Here is an 18,285-nt window from a genome sequence, read left to right as displayed (position 1 = left end):
TTTTATCAATTCTGATTCAGATTTTGATTATTGATTTAAGTTCTTGTTCATTTCTTTTAGGGGGAACTACCACAGAGGCGATGTTGAGTACTTTGGTGTATGGCTTAGGATAGATTTAGTTAAGGATAGCGTCACAACAGTGCAAGATGCAGCCACAAAACTTTATAGGTGTGTAGTTGAAATCAAAATGAAGGCTAAGGGCATGGTTCGACCAGTGAGCACTCAGTACTCATGTCATAATGTAATAACGACTACTGAGTACTCATCAGTCAGATTGGCATGGCTGATGTGATTCCATCGCAAGATGGTCTCTAATTGAACTTACAAAGAGGTGGTGCATCTGGCTCCAGTTCTAATTCAGACAATACCGAATCCTGGGCACCCTTTTAATTATATCCCACTAATGACTGCGAAAAAATTTAAATAACGCTTTCCCCTCACACAACAACTGTAGTCAAGGTGTTACTGAGGAATGCTTTTAATTCCCAACTTTGTCAGCCCATTTGTTGTGTAGATCCAATATTTGGCATCACTTTGAGGTCCATTAATGGAGAATTTACTGCCAACTATCAAGTCCACTAGCAGTTTTTATGGTCATGATCAAGGATTTTTTCCTCATTGTTGGTCCTCTTGCCTTTATCCCTTTCACTAACAACATTGACTAGTGACATTGCTTGAAATATTATGCTGTATCTAGGCCTTAGTACGTGAATGCCATAAGTCTTTGAATGTAAAGATCAAGTCAAGACCGAAAACCAGTCATTACAAAGATGATTGTATGAGAAAATGCATGAATAGTGATTCATGGCTCATCTCACTCTCTCAGGCAACATTTAGAAACACATTTAGTGATATTGTCTCACAAGATGTTTTGAAAAGAGGAGGGGAGAGCTGCCATTAAAGTCTCAATGTGATCTATTTTGTTAGTTCATAGTGGCAATGAAAATCAGTGCATTAAAAAAATAATGTGAAATCTTTAGAAAAAGGATGGCTTCATGTTGCGATAAGCCTTTAGTGAGCTGTCAGACCTCTGTGCTGCACAGACAACCAGTAAGAACATTATAAAACCTTGAAATTGTTTTTCACTTTCCTAATGCAAATCTTTTCTCCTGATATGTATTAATTTGTATAGAATTATCCCAAACAAATTAAAATGCTGGATATGCTATCTTTTATGAACCTCCTGAAATGAGACTTTCACTGCTTGTGATATTACACTGCATGACTTTCTCCTGTCTTCTTCCTCTATCCAACTTATAACCTCAAAAACATCATTGTGTGGAAGTAATGAAAATAGGCAGAGTAAAATGCATTTTGCTTTTTAGGTAGACATGTTTATTCTTCTTTAAGATATATGAGTGTGAAAAACAGGAACAGACAGACAGCGTGTCTTGAACCTGCCACCAGGTAACTGGACCGAAATGCAGCCAGATATTGACATAGTAAATATGGTGAAAGTCAGTTTCTGTAGAGAAAACAAATGGCCTGAGGCAGGAAAGCAGGTAATATGACAGGTAGAAGGAGAGTAACAACAGACAGTGAGGCAGAAAACTGATTACAGGTTTCACCAAAATCACTGATAAAGCTGTGCTTTTGTGATAACGGTGTGTTTTCGTGCAGTTATCAGTGAGGTCCGGCCCAACTAAACACTCTTACACATCCATGCTCCGCTCCAGCAGAAAGCCATGCTGTTATCTAGCTACCTAATTAATGAATCTTCACTCTGTGTCGCTAAAAGTGATGACGGGTGAATGACGGGTGAATGTCATAATATTATTGGTTGAAATCGGTTAGCTAATGCTCACGTAGGCACACGTCACATTTTGTTTTACAGGAAGACAAAATTATTGGATTTTGATATAAAGTACAAAGAGATGTTTTGTATATTTTTTGGCATACATTGTTTAACAGAGGTATAATATAACTGCTGCAGTCTTTAAGGGTTCAAAGTACATTTTTTCCATGTTCACCCACCACCACTTCTAGTGCGCATCAAGTTGGCTAGCGAGAGGAAACACAGGAACATTGTAACTGGCAGTGTCTTACACAGCATTAGTGATTGTTAAACATGTAATATCTGCTACAATGTCACAGTGCGTTCACATTGTTATTATGAAGTACATTGGAGAAGGAAGCTCCGGGGTCTGGTTTACATCCAAAAACTGCACAGTCCACCATGTTTCTGTGAAAACTAGTGCAAACTCGCTCTGTACTGACAAGTCCGTCCTGCGCTCGATGTTTCAGGTTTCTCAGCTTTTGCTCGACTTTTGAATTTGTTAAGTACCAAATCTAGCTTGCCCGGGGTATGTTTGAATCTCATAATTTAGGGAAGTGTACAGAAACCTCACCCGTCAGGAGAGGGATGTGAAAACACCTCTGTAATGACAAACTTTGCAGAGATACAAGTCAGTAAAGACATTTTAGGGGACATCAATATAAGAAAAACACATCTTTAAGGTATCTGATGCTTGTGTTTCAAAGGGTGAAAGTAAAATATCTGTGACACTATAACGTGCTGTCATCCTCCTTTCAATATATGCCAGTGCCATGACCAGCCCTTAATTGGTTTGGTGTGTATTCACCAGATCAACAGAGTGAGTTTGTATACCTGGCTAAGTGTCTAAGATGTCTGTATGAGTGAGTGTGTGTTTAAGAGCATGTTTGCGTAGAGCACTCATACTCAAATACACCAATCAAGCAACACCCAACACACACTTGCCCCATACACGAGAGGCCACATCTGGAGCTGCAACAAAATCAGAGGAATTGTTTGCTAATGCATGAGTTTGTATGGGCAACCCGGTATTTGTTATGAACTCTGGTGGTGGTGTTGTCTTCACCAGAAGGCCAAACACACACATTACTGAGGCGGGTGATAAGTGATGCATTGGGCCGGAGAGCGAAAATGCAATTTCATCAGCAAATCGATGGGGTATGAGTCAGAGTGCGCAAACAATCCCTCACATTCAAAAACATTCATGTTTCACCCACATGTCCACGCACACTGGCACTCTCACACACAAATAAGTGCACAAAAACCCAGGGGTGTCCTCTCTTGCCACCACTTACCCAGCTAACGATGAGCTAATCACTTGCTCATGCTAGCAGGCAAGGCAGAGAAAACCCATCAACCTGACACACTCACTCCAGGCCATTGCTGCTAATGAAGACAAGCTACTGCAGTCAGGAGGCAAATATGAGGAAAAATTAGATTATGAACCCCTTTAAATGCAGCACAAGACCAGTGTTGTTAGACACAACAGAGTTTCCAAGTCGGAGTACTGCCTGGGTAATATTTGTGTCTCATTCCTGAGCATGGGATAGAACACTTTAAGCCCTTATGAGGGGCACAGTTAAAGTTCAGTTGTTGTTTTTGTTTTTTTTACAGAGACCACAATTATAATTTGACTATAACTTGGCTGTGTAGAAGAGGGTTTTTACATGTAGTTTATTTAGCATAAAAAGTAGGAACATCTTCTCAACCCACTTTTATCAGAAAAAAATACAGACTTTTAACATTACAAATCACCACATTTGGAGATACATGCTAACCACAGAACACTTGCAATCTGAAAAGTAACCAGCTTGCTGTAAGACAAATGTAGTGGAGTAAAAAGTACAATATTTGCCTCTTAGATGTAGTGGAGTACAAGTATTAAGCAATTTCTCCCAGTGCTTCTTTGTTGCACTTGTAATTGATAATCCTCGCGATTGGCTTGCAGACAATCCAGTTCTCTGATTGACAAGTTGAAATAGTGGCACACTGTAACACTCTGTCAGGTTGAGTGAGTTTGCAGACAGTGAATAAGTGTCCAAGGGTGTGAGGAGTTTAAGAGAGATCAAATGAGTAAAGCTGAGTGAGTACTGTGTTCTGTCTTCTTCTGTGAATAATAGCAAACACTCAATCAATTTCTGTTTTCTCAAATTAAAGTCATTCTTTACGTTATTATAGTCTTTAAAATATAATTTATGTGCTTGCAAAAACTCTATTTATTTCATTGTGCGTTTAGGATTGAGGCACAGATTTAACGCTACCTAGGTTGTAAAAGTGCAAGAAAATAAGATAATAATTTTATATATAATAATTTCACTTTTATTTCCTTCCACTTTGTATTTGGTGCTAAAACCCTTTTGTTTGTTTTTTTCTATTGGTATTTGCAACATTTTGCATTAAACATTAAGAAAACTGCCTTGAAAAAGTGAATGCAAAGCCTCAGAAAACATAGTGTTTTCCTCTAATCTATACTTCAGTAATCTCTGCTGTGCTCTGTCCTACCTGAGAAAGTCTCCTTCGGTAAGACAAAACAGGAGATTACAGACAAGCGCAATGGTGACACAGAGCTACCATCTGATGGCAAGACAGCTTTCCCACGGCCACAATGTCTCCAGTGAGCCCCAGACACCTACAAGACTATCAAAACAAACTGGAGAGCACAAGTGTGTGTGTGTTCGTACATGTACCAGTACTTGAGTACATGTGGTCTGCTATCACCTGTTGTCTCCAGTGCAAGGTGAATAGATAGAACAGTCCCACAGCAGAGGTGCGTGTGTCTGTATGTGTGTGCCTTTGCGTGAAGGTGCCCTGCTGCTCCGAACATGAGTTGTTTAAAAGAAAGAGGGGAATAAAAATCAGATAAGTAAACACCCACAGTCCCTCTAGTGGGGTCCAAAAAAAAATCTGATAAAAAACTGAGATAAATTATTATCGCAGTACGTGAGGAGACAAAGGCCTGCAAAGGGTGGGATTGTATCTGCTGTTAGATTAGTGTTCTGGTTGACTGGCAGCCACAGACAGAGCAGACACGGGGGTCCAGAGCCAAACCACAAAACCACTTTCTCACGCTGGAGATCAGAGGACAGCTTAGTGTGCCCCCAAACAAATTCTTCAAATCTTTATTGTCAGATGAGAAATTGGAGCTTTGAATCAAAGTTATTTTATTAGTGTGAGCAATTTTTATAGGTATAGGTTCAGATGGTACTATTGTATGATTTGGCCTTTTTGTTTTCGGTGGTGGGGAGGTCTTGCTTTTGCATCAGAAACCACTGCATATTCATTGAACTATATAGCTATATTTAATCCTGTTTTCTCAAAATGCGGTTATTATACTAATTTGTTCATCCAAAAACGTTTTGCAGTTATTCCTATCTGGATTATGTCCACTGGCACCACACACGGAATTATAATTAGTTTAAATATATTTGGGGAATTTAATGCCTTTATTGTAGAGTCAACAATAGGGAGATTATAGGAAATGATGGGAGAGAAAGATGAAGAATGACGTGCGACTAAAGGTCTCAAATTTGAACCAGGCACATTGGACTTCATGGTTGGAACCCCTGACACAATTAATTATACTGCTTATCAATTCAGTTACACAGGCAGGTCTTCCTAAATGGATGGAGTTTGCTCAGATGTTATCACTTTTCTCCTGAGGAAAACAATGAGACATGGAAAAAGCTAGTAAGTGGACCTTGAGTTTTTTTTGCCAGGAGTGAACTTGTTCAATACTCAAATGTGGCTCAGGTGGTAGAGTGGGTCACCTGCTTATTACAGTGTTGGCAGTTAGATCACCGCCTCCTCCTGTCCACATGTCAAAATGTCCTTGGGGAAGACACTGACGCCCAGGTTGCTTCCCAGCCACTGGGGATGCACAGGCCAGTGCATTCCTAATTGCCAGTCCCACGTGTGGATAAACAGGGAGGCTTGCCTCAAGTAGAGTATCCGGTGTGAAAAGCCTATGCCAAATCAAATATGCGGATCATGAGATCTCCATGGTGGGATGGGCTTGGCCCGGTTTGCCAACAAGATGGAAACAGATGATCCACTATGGTAACCCCTTCATGGAGCAGCCAAAAGGAGAAGAAGACTCAAATGTGTTATGCATATATTTAGAATTTTATGCATGTGCAAATAAAAAAATATGAAAATATTTACCACAGGCCAATGCATGGAGAAGACATCGTTTATGGATTTATAGATATATATATATACCAAACATACACTGTGCTTATCTTAATTTTGAATGTTACTATATCTCCACCATGCTTATCACTGGTTATACTGGTGCATTTTCAATGAAAGCAGCTCTTTAAAATTCTATTCCAGACTGCATTTGTGCAACAGAAAATCAATTTACATTTTTATTAAGTGGTGCTTGATTGAAAATGGTACAGCTTCCTTTGAATCTCAGTCACAGACACTCCAAGCAAAGGTCAGCAGCTACCAGAATGAAAAAAAAGCTACAGAGGGATTTCATTAAGGTTAAAAACCTCAGCAAACATTTCCTCCTCATAGAAAAATATCAGCTGCTTTCATTAGCCATCAAACATGTGTTGAGTGGGTTTGATGGAGTGTGACGGGAAAAGGTGTGCACATCTCGTTTGTTTTATGTAAGAGCAATGATGGAGAAAATGTCTGAATAATACATAACATATTTTAATTAGCAGGCAATGGGGGGCACCTGGTAATTAAAACATAGTTTGGTTAGGAAAGGTCAGAGGCGGGTGCTGGGACATGGAGTTAGCTTGAAAGACAGCAAGTGATCTGTGAAGGGAACACAGGAATCTGAGAGAGAACCACGGTCAATCTGCATGTTGAGTCTCATTCTGTGTGTATTTCTAAAAAGATTGTTGTCCTCTTTTGGAATGCAAGTTATGTGGACTATTCCTTTAAATTGAAGTCTTTTTATTCATGAAAGAAAGGTTTGAGTGTCAGCCTCGGAGCATACTTTGTTACACTCACCTTTGCTCTTCGGATGTATTTTTCTCTTGATGGTATACAGCTGTTCAGATATACTGCTCTTTCATTTTCAATACATTTTATTATTATCCAAAAAGAATGCACAGAATAGTTCAGAAGAAGAGACAAGTGTGCCTTTCTTGCATTGAAATTCAGTTAGTGAAAGAATTTTTTGTGTTTCCTTTCTCCAAAAGATATTAGGAAAAAAGATAGCATGCCAGTAGACAGCATTATATCCTCTATAGTGTCCTCAAAATTGAACAAATTGAAAAAAAAACAAACCAGGGTCAAGTACACCGTAATGTACACTACGTTCTGCTCAGAGAGAGAGATAACAAATAGGAGATATTTTTTCTTGAATTAAAATAATACAATACACATGAATAATAGGGAAAAGTAAAGACACAGAGAGAAAATAATATAATCATGAGGAAAAAAACATGGCATCCATTACTTTATTCAGAATTTTACATGAATATCAGCATTCAGAGGCCGCCAAACAGAAATTTGAAAACCATGCATTTTAAAATGTATCTTGATGAAGGGAGCTGATGAAGTGACACAACAAGGAAAATGGCATGATATTTAATCACATCCTCAAATCTTTACAGGATAATTCTTTCAACACACTTCACCACACACTAGTCAGCCATTAATAATTCCTCTCTGTCACATTAAAACCAAACAAAATGCTTCCTTCCTAATGACACTCAGGGGATGATGGGGATTAGATCCCTGCCGTTAACCCACATTACTTGATTTACAATCTGATCCTTGTTAACTATACGTGTTAGAGGGAGAGAACAAAAATAGTTAGCTGAAACCTTGTCGTATTTGATCAACTCATGTACCATCCATGGTACCTTCCCTGGCGTGTGGGTGACACTGGAGTTTGAATAAACTCACAAACTGGCCTTTTACTATTCCCAGCCTGAGGAACTCAAAAGCTGCCTTGATGATAACTCAGCCCGACACTGTGACAGGAGCCGGGGAACAAAGCTTGACACCACAAGCCCTCCCATCCACCCGTAATACATATTGCTCACTCTTCCTCGCACACATACACAAACACCACAGGGGACTTGTCACCCACCCACACTGAAATCACAGAAATCTCCCCCTGCAGCCCCTCCAGTGTTTGAGTTATAACCTGTTTCCATTATATCTTTCACACAGGGCCAATAAAACCTGAATCAGGTTATGAGACGGGAACCAAGAGCCCAACATCTCAACCTTTATTAAGCTGTCTGTAAGTATAAGAAGAAGCATGCACACACATACACACACTTCAACAAACTTCACACAACCAACAAAGACAGAAACGGGAGAGCGTAAAAAAACAACACGATTATTTCCGAGGAGAGCAGATGGGACGGCGTGAGGGGAAGGAAGGCTGGAGTAAGAGGAGGAGGGGAAACCAAATGAAAGGGAAATGAAATGTGAGGAGACAAGTGGGGAGAAGGATTGTCATTGCAGCCTTGAAAGTGTATCAGCGCACCCACAGCAACCACCCAACCATAAGTACTATTTACAAGATGTGAAAGTACTGTCATCTGTGTGTGTGAGAGCAGGTGAAGTCAAGTGTACTCACAGACAATGTGAAGAAATGCCACTCCACTTTTTTTACACACACTGCATTGTCACAAGGTCACTGGTCGTGTGGGTAGCCGTTGTTACTTTCTTAAAAGTTTCTTTCTCGTTAGTGGAAAATGCTTCCAGCTATTAAACCAGCAGACACACATGCTGCGTGTGCACGTGCAGGCGAAGCGTGTCAGTGTGTGTGTGTGTGTTTGTGCAGAGAGTTTAGACACAGTCCTTGTGAGTGAACTGAGAAAACATGCTTCAACTGTCATCTGTTGCCCTAAGAGAACATATGTAAGCAAAAACACAAAAATCACACTGTACTCAGGCTGGCTACATTTTCTCACAAACTGGTCATATTCATTCATTGAGCACTCCTCAACTACATTTTGATGGGTTTGTTTGCTCCAGGCAAACATTTCCAACATGGCACAGAAAGGTATTGGTTTGAAGGGAATACAGCGTATATTAGGATGAACAAATGGCTTCGGGAAGTTGGTGGGAAGACTGCAAAGCTCTGAGAGACAAGACTATAGTGACAAGATTTATTGGTGTGAACATTTCTAGTCACACATTTCCAAACGTAAGCAAAATCTTGCAGGATTTTTTTAGATTCAACACTGAAGTTATTGCTGATGTCTGTAAACCAGAAGATATCATATTTACTGTAAAGCAGAGTTAAAGAAATAGATGGAATATTTAATGTGATGTTATGACTAATCTCCTTCAGACATTCTTCAGGTTTCTGTGGGCAAACTGCTGCACTAAGACTTGAAAAGATTATGAATCTTTGTCTTGACAAGCAATTCAGAATATCAAATGAAAAGAAACACAACCTTGGCATAAAGGTTTTGTTTTTACTGGTTAAGATATCATTTTGTAAGGGATTAATAAATATTTTAGTTCAGTTCTTGTCTGCAACAAAAAATAAATTATACTCTTTCCGTCACTCCTATTGAGTGGAATTTTACCTTGTTGTAATAATATATTAACTTTTGAGGACATTTTTTTTAAAAAGAACTATTAACAGCAATAACGCAGTACAGTGCTTTAGACTTCATAGAATCAAACAGAAGAAAACACCAGCAGTATATGGCACATATCATATATTTATTCTCTGAACACAAATATAACATCCATTCGAGAGAAGAAATTATTGCAAAAAACGAATTATGTTACAAATGAAAGTGCACCACATTATTATCTGTGTGTTTGCTGTTGGTTTTTAAAATGTCCTATTAGCCTATTATTCCTCCATACTGTTAATCTCGGCTTTATAGTAAGGATATGTATCAATTTTGTGATTTTCATGCATCTTAAAGAAATGTTGTATGAACAGTTAGAATAAAGCTTATATTAAGTTTAGTTAAATGTTAGAATTTCAGTGAAATGTGTGTCTGTTGTACTTTATGGAGTAATGTAGCTGAGATATCTGTATGATCCAGTATAAAGCCTCGTGTGATTGTGAATCTCTGATCTTAATATGAGCGCGCTGCGCCATCGCGTGTTCGAGCCACATCACTGCAGCACGACGCAGTGTTTACTGTTGCTAGGTAACGCACATAAAAAAACAAATATAAACCCCTACACATCGAAAGCCATTTTATTTGGCCAGCTCTCGGTGTCAGTGTTGATTGGGTGTTTTTTTTTTTTTTTTTTTTTTTTAAACATGTCAGGAAACAAACTGGATTTGGTTCATCAAAACGCGATTCACGTTGAGACGATCCGGAAAGAGCAAAGACACCAGAAACTCCACACGGAGTTCAACATCAATCCATGCAGGAAATGTAAGTTCAGCAAACGGTAGTCTGTCATCCTTCCTTTAGCGATAAGATATAAACAGCTCCAAATCAGACAGTTTTCAGTCACAGACAAAACAATTTCAGACACAGACATCTCTCACAGAAACCTGAGGACTGTTTCATATTGTTTGTAGAGAATTGGAGATCAAGCTATGGAACATTTTAGAAAAAGAAAAGCTCACTGGGACTAATGTTATTTCTCCATTAAAGGCACTGCTTGTGATCTAAATGTGAACAAAAGGGTATTACTATAAAGACAAGTGGAAACTCATGGCTTTCAAAAAAAAAGCTAAAAATGACACTAACATAAACAGCATTGGGCATTTTATGCCATTATGACTGTCTGCTAATGTATCTCTTGTTACATTAAACTGTGTATATATTGTTTGCATTGTATATTTACTCTGTGTGTGTCTTTCCACTGCCTCTTAGTACACGTCCTGCCAGACAAACCCATGTCTAGGAAGCAAACAGAAGTGATTGCAGCAAACTGTAAGTTTACATTAATTCTGTTGAAACTTAAGAAAAAAAGTTTCTCTTCTGTTCTGAATAAGTAACAGTCAAAGACACCATACCACTGTGACCATCCCACTGTGACCCCCAAACAGGGTGAAGCCGTCACTGATGATGCAAAGTTTCTCTTTTCCAGCCGACTTCATCGAGGCCTTCCACAAAGCCCGCCAGGAGCCTACCAAGAAATATAAACAGCCTCAGACTGAGAGTCAGGAGATAGGATGGATATCAACTCCACTGGTGAGCAAAAAAAATAGCTCTGTCAGTTTATTTAAATGAATAACCAAACTGCAGGACTGATATCAGGGAGGCATTGTGAGCACAGAGCCTGCAGGTTAGCTGGAGGAGCTGAATTCAAGCACATAGTCTTCTGTCCCTGAATTACTTTTAGGTGTAACTATGAGCCTGATACCTAATCTTACAGTCTAAAAAATTGCCATGTCATTTTATGGAGCTCATTAAAAAAAAAGGTGGATTGCCAAAGCAATGAATATGAAGATGTTATAAAAAAAGTAACCTGAGTGTAAAATATGTAAGGATTTTTTCATATTAAATATTTAGTTTTTAGTTTTTAGTATCTCAGAGTATTCCACCTCAGAGAAAATGGGTTGATCTCTTGTGTTTCATAATTAAATCCATATTGTTAAAGGTTTTTATTTGACACGTGACAGGATCTGTGCACACAGCTGTATGCATATTATTGCATTTTGGTACCAACAATACATCCCAGTAAAAAGCTCTGACAGCAGATCCGGACCGTCTATAACTGGTTGTTTAAAGTACCAAAACTGATACAACTGGAACACTGTAGTGTAATAAAGCTGTCATAAATAAGTCTTACAATGATATTGAGCTTTACACAAAACTGTTTGTGAGTTTTGATTTGGTTTCACAAAAGTAAATGGTATGACCCCCAAAATCTAACTTTGATTCCCACAATCCAACTGTAATAACAAAAAGATACTGTAGAAGTAGTATTATTACAGTATTACTTGCAATACAACACTAAACCTGCACTTTCCTTAGGTAACAAGGAAACATTTAAACAGAAACCCTATTAGTATTAACATCGTTTTTGGTCTTATGTAATGGCCATTTAAACCTTATTTGCAGAGCTTACTCAAATTCTAATTCTATCCATTGTTTTTTCCCCAGATCCCATCGAACCGCAATGACATGAGATACAACTTCTACCGGTTCAGCACAGATGTCACCATACACAAAGAATATGCCCTGCGTTCATCAAATTAAACCAACACAGAAATAATGTGAATCCTCCAAAACATGAGCACCAAATGTTCACATTTTTATTTGTTTATCATACAAACATACAGGTGTCATCGTCAGAAGCTGCCCTTTTGCACCATAGCAAGCTAAGAAAAACAGTTGCAGGGGAAACCTTTGCACAGGTCTATACAAGGAACACTTCCCCATCACATACTAATCATATTAATGAATGGGAAAGGGCAAAACGAACAGCTGTCCAATATTATAAAATGTCATGCCACATGGGAGAGAATCAATGTGTCAAGAAACTGAGTTAGAAAAAAATAAAACAGAAGGCACCAACCAGGAGCAGGCGCTGTATATTAGACGGCAGGGAGGCTGGAGGAGATACTGTGGTGTAATTACAGAAAGCTGGCTTTAAAAATCACCTTACCAAATAGGAACATATAGAGAAACTGTTGTCCACAGACCATAAAACCGGGTCTATAACAAAAGTCATTTTCGTAACATTCAAATTCTGTTTTTTGGGAAAACAACTTAGTGGTCTGGGCCGCTCTGTGTCGTCCACTCTTGGGTTTCATGATTTTTGCAAAGGGAGCCTTTTCTTCACCAGTCATGTCCTTCAAATAGCTTCCTTAGCAATATGGCAGGGGGTCTCTCTCTTTGTGGCTTGAATCCAATCACATCTTATAGAAGGCAAATTGTACAAAAAGTACAGAAGAACAATTCTCCAAAATGTCTCCTGATGTACATGAAGGAGAGACCGAGGGAGCAGGTGTAGGAAATCCTGCCAAGAAGCAACATCCAAGTCCAGCCGATTGACCAACCTCTGTCAGTTTTTATGAGCGAGACTTCATCTTCTTGCGTACAGACTTGCCCGGGCGTTTCTGAAAAACAAATGGAGGGAAAGATTCAGTACAGGGAACACTATTTTTCCAGTAACTATTACACAATTTGACAAAATTGTCTATTGAATCAGTCAGCAGTGTTTTATGTGTGTGGGACTCACATTTTGTTTTCCTCCCCCTCCTCCCTTGCCTTTCTTCCCTCCTTTCCCGCTCTTTGCATGAGCCACTTTGGCGCGGAAACCAGAAACATCATTGTAGCTCTCCTTGGTGTTCCACTTCTTCCCACTCTTCTTGCCTCCGAAGCCAAACTTCTGGTCTTTGTATTTCCTCTTGGCATTGGAGCTGTCAAATAACAGTTACATTTGAGCCTTTTGTGAAAATGCCACCAAACATCGAGAGTAGAAAAATATTCCACTCGATGTTTAGGATTTGCAATGTGCACAGCTGAAATGTAACACCTTACCCTTTCTTGGTCACTGCTTTTTTGGGACCCTGAGAAGAGTCTTTACTCGTCTTCTTGTCTCCCTCCAAGAAATCCAGTTTGTCAGTCATTCCTAGGAGTGGGGAGTGATCAGAAATCTTAAATCTCAATTTGAAAACATTCTCACACATTAATTATTTTGGGGAACAGTAATTGAGCAATTTGCTCCCCTTCTTCCCCAGTGCACAATAAATTTGCAGTGTAAGTTGTTGAAAAAAAGATAATGAATAAAGTCACACAAAAAAACTCACCTTTCTGGTATTTCTTTACAGCAGTCATCATAGCTTTCTTCTCCTTCTGCCTCTTCTGGATCACTTCTACTTGGACCTGGGACACATTTAAAATTCATGTTAATTCTTCGCACAAAAGGAGGGACATTTGGTAGACCTCTAGTTCCCATAAATAGGCAACTATATACTTCATCGTATTTTTACGGGGGAACAAACAACACTTGTACTAAGTGATGTAAAGTAGACTATTCCATATTTGCTGCTTCTTTCCAATTAACAAGGTAAAGGAATCCAGTAAGAATAATAGTAACCGTAGCCACCAACCTTTTTGCCGAACTTCCTTTGCTCGCGCAGTTTCTTGGCCTTCTCTGACTTCTCCAGTATCAACTGCTTTGAGATCAGCTTTTTCCTGATCTGGACAGAGGAAGAAAAAACACATTTTTGTTTGTGCCAAAGTCTAATAGGAAGAAAGAGCAACGGTACTGAACCAGTGATGAAATATCAAGTGCCGACACAGATTAGACATTAATTAAGGAAAGGAACAAAGGCCGTCTGCATCTCCATCATCCAAAATAATGTCAGAACGTATCTACTGAAAGTGTTATGGTCAGACGTCAAGCTATTCAGTACACCACTCTCAGTTTAGGAAATAAAAATATAGAATACGGTTGAATTTTTTTGGTCCAGATTTAAAGTCAACCAAGATTCTTGTAATGAGGAAACTGCTCACCTTCTGCATGTGCTGGTCCGACTTTGCCATCTCTGCAAAGTAATCATCAGGCCTCTTGGTAGAGATGCCATGTTTGTTTAAGAGGGGCAGCGCCTCTAGGACTGTAGCTTGGGCTTGACGGTAGCTATAAGTTAACACAGAACAAAAAAGGACTTGTAGATACACTCTGTGGCAGTGAAAGGTCGTTTTAGTAAAATGTTCAGTGAAAATTGGCTGAGCAGTGTGTGTCTGTGCTTATTCACCCAAAAATCAAAACCAAAATAAACATGTGACTCTATTTTGTATGTTTACGTTTGCGCGTGATACAACTACAGTGACATCTAAACATTGTTAGAAGTATGAACTTTCCATCGAAACTTTTTAATCCAAAAATGTAGAAGAACTCCTTAAAGTGCTCAGAAACAAAAAAAAAAAAAAAAAGGTACATTCAAGCATCTATGTTTCCACCACAGCTCCGTCTGCTGAGAAAGACCGCATGGAAAAAAAGCTTCTCAGTGGAACTTGTGTTCAGATTGTTGTGTCAAAAATGCAAGTTGTGGTAACTCACAAGAACATCTCCCTCTGGAAATCATCGTCGGCGTTGACGTCCCCTTTGCTCGCAGTTGGAGCTTTCCCTTCAGCTTTGAAAATGACGTCTTCAGCAGGCGGGTTGGTCAGGTCCAACCTCTCCACCCAGGGAAGGTCTTTACGGAGCCCAGCGAGACACTGTTTCATACCCTCCTGCATCACAACATACACAACATTAGATTTGATGTATTTACATTTATGTGTCATGTCCTACATTTTCCAACATGTTATGATAGAAAGACACCAAAACACTAGACACTGACATGTAAAGTTTGTTATTACACATTTACTCACCACATTGTTGACTAACTTTTTGGGTTTATCCACCAGCACGTTCATCCCTGGTTTCAACAACCCTTTGGAAAAAGCTTCTTGGAGCTAAAACAAACACAAGAAATGGCTTAGAAAACGTCACAGACGCTCAAACACAACGTGTGAAAACAAAGTAAAGAGATTTTTAGACAATTGTACTGTCATTCCACCAACGCAGTCGTATCACAACATCGAGGAAGGGGGGAAAAAAAGCCTTTACCGAGTCCAGCACAGTAGATTTACAGTTATTAGCTGTGGCTGGCTAACGTTAGCACATCAACAGTTCCCTCACCTCATCGTCTGATAGTTCACTGTGTTCCTCCTCCGACTCCTCCGACTCCTCTCCGAGCAGCGCCTCCTCCTCTACGGACTCCATACTCTTGCTATCGATAATCATAAGATGAGAAGATGTGTTGTTGTGGCCTTTCCAACGTGAAGAAACCCGTCGTGGATGTGGACGCCGCTCCTCACGTGTACGTAGTGACGGCGAGGGACGTGGTGGAGTGTGCTACCAGCACAGTCCGCCGGCAGAAATGTGGAAAGTCAAAGGTTCCTACGTGAGAAAAACAAAACATCCGATATAGGCCAATAGTGACGATAGTGGTTCGTAACGTAAAACGGAAGCGATTAATCGATATCAATGTGTAAGCACGTTTTTTTTTTTTAGGAGCTTTTCAATCATATCACTTATTATTTTATTGAGATTCCACCATTACACCTCGATATTTTTTAAATTTATCATTACAGTTCTTCAATGACTTTGCCTGTTTCACGTATAAAAAAGAATTATTATATCCCGACAACTCATGTGAAAAATAAATGAGTGAGTATGTAATGTGAGTGGATTCCTCCTGGAGGCGCTGTGGTGCACCTGAGCAGATTGAAGCGCTAGATAGTCGTTATAATATCTACTAATATCTCTAGTATTCATCAATATGTTATTGAGCTCAGCAATAATGTACATAAACACTAATGCCAATAAAGATTATTTGACTTAGATTGATGGATAAAGTTTAATAAAGTTTTGCATCAGATAAATATGGATCCAATTTGCAAAGGAACAGCCAAAACCTTGTCAGATTTGCCAGAAGGACTTTGTAGATCAAAGTCTAGACACAATCTACTTTAAATCTTTACGAGTCTGATTGTGTAAATGAAGCCTCATGAATTTCACTTGCCACCTCATCAAGAAAGAAACAATCGACACCACTTTCCCACCGCTCTTTCTCCCAGTCGATTTCTGTTACTTTGACACGAGTGAGAGAAATATCTGCAGTGTTGGCCCACTGTCACTGTAGATCTGGCCTGTAGGAGAGATCAGAACAGGAGAGGCTGATGCTGTGTGCTACTAATGCTAATTTCTACATACATGTTGATTTCATAACAGATGCTGCTAATCAGATATTTACTTCTTTCTAAGTGTAGACCGGCCCTCACTGGTGTTTTTAGTGGCCATGTGTCTGCCAGCCTGCATGTGCCTGGGTTTGTTCATTCAAGCCCTCGTTCTCTTTTGCATTCTGATGCTGTGAATGTCATTGACCAGCACTGAGTGACTCTACATAGTTTACAAGGTAGTGGTGACCATGTATACATATTTTACTGTATTTTCCATTGCTTCTGTCTTTAACTAGTGGCTGCAAATTGAAATCCCCCTTAAAAAATATATACTAGATATTGATATACTGTAACCTCGCTCAGATGTCCCTGTATGTCACACTAGTTTTTGGATGTTTTTCTGAGAGAAGTCAAGGTTTATATGCAAATATACAAACTTTAAGTACAGTGAGAAGGTCAGAGTTACTGTGTACAATCTGCAGCACCATCACTGTACACAAGAGAAATGATTGGAATCACAGTCATTCACTTGTATGTTGTATAAAGACAATTGGTATTCATCTTTTGTAGTCATGTAGCAGTCGTGTCGAGGGCTTGTAGTAAGAGCCAGAGTGTGCACATGCTGAATGCTAATGACGTGCTTCAGCCAGTGACCATGAAAGTGACTTGATCTTACTCTAAATGTCACTTGAAAGGGATTCATCTCAAGTGGTCAGGCAAGGATCTCAACCTTGGCAGGGGATGTATTAAGAGTTTTCAACCATAGTGTACATTTAATCCACTGGGCATATTACATTACATTATCAAAGATTGCTGGGCTAGTACCATCAGTATGTTCTGACATTTATTATTAGACATAACAGAGATAAACCAGAAGCCGGAGAGGCCAAAGCATCTGCAGGACTTCATTACATATACTAAAGTAACAGATCATCAATAATCATCATGCTTCTAATGAGAAATTATTGTAGGAAGGCAGCTGCAGTTTGAGTCATAACAATAATTTGCCATTTTGCATTGTTCTATTTGTTTTTCTTGGCAGCAGTCCACTGAGACAATTACCGCCCCTGTCGAAATACATGTCATTTTGACAAAAAAACAAAGAGATGCAATCTGTTCTGTAATGTATTGGTTTAGGAAGGAAAACTCCATTTTATGTTTTATAGGTTTGTAGGATGCAGTCTGTACGCCTGCTGGGGTCTGGTCCTGTTCTATGTTATCCTGTGTTTCTCTGTGTGTCAGAATTGTACAGGGTACAGGACAGGACACAATATGTTGAGTTTCCTAGTGAATACTAGTGTGCTCTAAAAAATATGTTATATTATTATTTTCCAATTATTTTCTTCCCCCCTACACCACTTTCTGCTGCTCTTAAATCTGTGTTATTGACAGTTTGAGTCATCCTCTCTTTGACGATGGAGCACCTTGACCAGACCAAAGATGTGCAGCCATCTTCCTAATAGCAGGCCCATTTTTGCTATAACTGCACCATGACACTAAAAAGTTTACTAAAAGCTTTTTTTAAGGTTATACTGACATTATTTTGATTTGGTCCACAGCAGCACAACTCTCTAAATTGTCCCAGACTTCCATTTAACATCAATAGTCACTTTTAATGGTCAACCATCAGTGACTGTATCATGAATTAATCAATTAATGGTAGAGATGTGTTTCCTAAACTCCCAAATGGACAATTATCTTTTCACCTCTTCAACTTAATGTTAGAGACATTTAGTTAGTTTGGCATTACTACAAACAAATGTAATTTATTTCAGAGCTCAATGGGCTGGACTAATACCAGATAGACACAGTTTACACAGCTGCCTGGGGACTCCTGTGAAGAGTATCACTGTTCATTTGAGATGTCATCAGTCTCTTTCAAAGGCATATCCTCCTAGTGCTCAAAGCAGAAACTGACTG

General features: G+C 39.2%; 2 protein-coding genes across 2 annotated transcripts; one reads left to right on the top strand and one right to left on the bottom strand.

Moving 5' to 3' along the window:
- Positions 1 to 9,894: 9,894 nt before the first annotated feature.
- cfap144 (cilia and flagella associated protein 144) lies at positions 9,895 to 13,441 on the top strand. Its single transcript, XM_051376056.1, has 4 exons — positions 9,895 to 10,107; positions 10,555 to 10,614; positions 10,772 to 10,875; positions 11,791 to 13,441. Exons 1-4 carry the CDS (start codon positions 9,990 to 9,992, stop codon positions 11,884 to 11,886), a joined length of 378 nt encoding a protein of 125 aa, XP_051232016.1. The 5' UTR covers positions 9,895 to 9,989; the 3' UTR covers positions 11,887 to 13,441.
- Positions 11,921 to 15,536, bottom strand: ebna1bp2 (EBNA1 binding protein 2). The gene is made up of 9 exons (XM_051376053.1): positions 15,323 to 15,536; positions 15,013 to 15,096; positions 14,699 to 14,871; positions 14,152 to 14,275; positions 13,746 to 13,835; positions 13,443 to 13,518; positions 13,174 to 13,264; positions 12,872 to 13,052; positions 11,921 to 12,749 (listed from the first exon to the last, which is right to left on the bottom strand). Exons 1-9 carry the CDS (start codon positions 15,425 to 15,427, stop codon positions 12,702 to 12,704), a joined length of 972 nt encoding a protein of 323 aa, XP_051232013.1. The 5' UTR covers positions 15,428 to 15,536; the 3' UTR covers positions 11,921 to 12,701.
- Positions 15,537 to 18,285: the final 2,749 nt, after the last annotated feature.

This window comes from Dicentrarchus labrax, unplaced genomic scaffold, assembly GCF_905237075.1.
Source record: "Dicentrarchus labrax unplaced genomic scaffold, dlabrax2021, whole genome shotgun sequence".
Classification (NCBI taxonomy): Eukaryota; Metazoa; Chordata; class Actinopteri; family Moronidae; genus Dicentrarchus; species Dicentrarchus labrax.
The sequence above is the reverse complement of the archived record's forward strand: the minus strand, read 5'-3'. Positions and strand labels throughout refer to the sequence as shown.

Excerpts from the sequence above, each read along its gene's own strand:
- cfap144 (XM_051376056.1), top strand. The coding sequence starts at position 9,990 with ATGTCAGGAAACAAACTGGATTTGGTTCATCAAAACGCGATTCACGTT. Across the intron at positions 10,615-10,771 it reads AGAAGTGATTGCAGCAAACT|CCGACTTCATCGAGGCCTTC; the intron begins GTAAGTTTACAT and ends TCTCTTTTCCAG. Across the intron at positions 10,876-11,790 it reads GATGGATATCAACTCCACTG|ATCCCATCGAACCGCAATGA; the intron begins GTGAGCAAAAAA and ends TTTTTTCCCCAG.
- ebna1bp2 (XM_051376053.1), bottom strand. The coding sequence starts at position 15,427 with ATGATTATCGATAGCAAGAGTATGGAGTCCGTAGAGGAGGAGGCGCTG. Across the intron at positions 15,097-15,322 it reads GTGAACTATCAGACGATGAG|CTCCAAGAAGCTTTTTCCAA; the intron begins GTGAGGGAACTG and ends TGTTTGTTTTAG. Across the intron at positions 13,265-13,442 it reads TGTAAAGAAATACCAGAAAG|GAATGACTGACAAACTGGAT; the intron begins GTGAGTTTTTTT and ends CCCCACTCCTAG.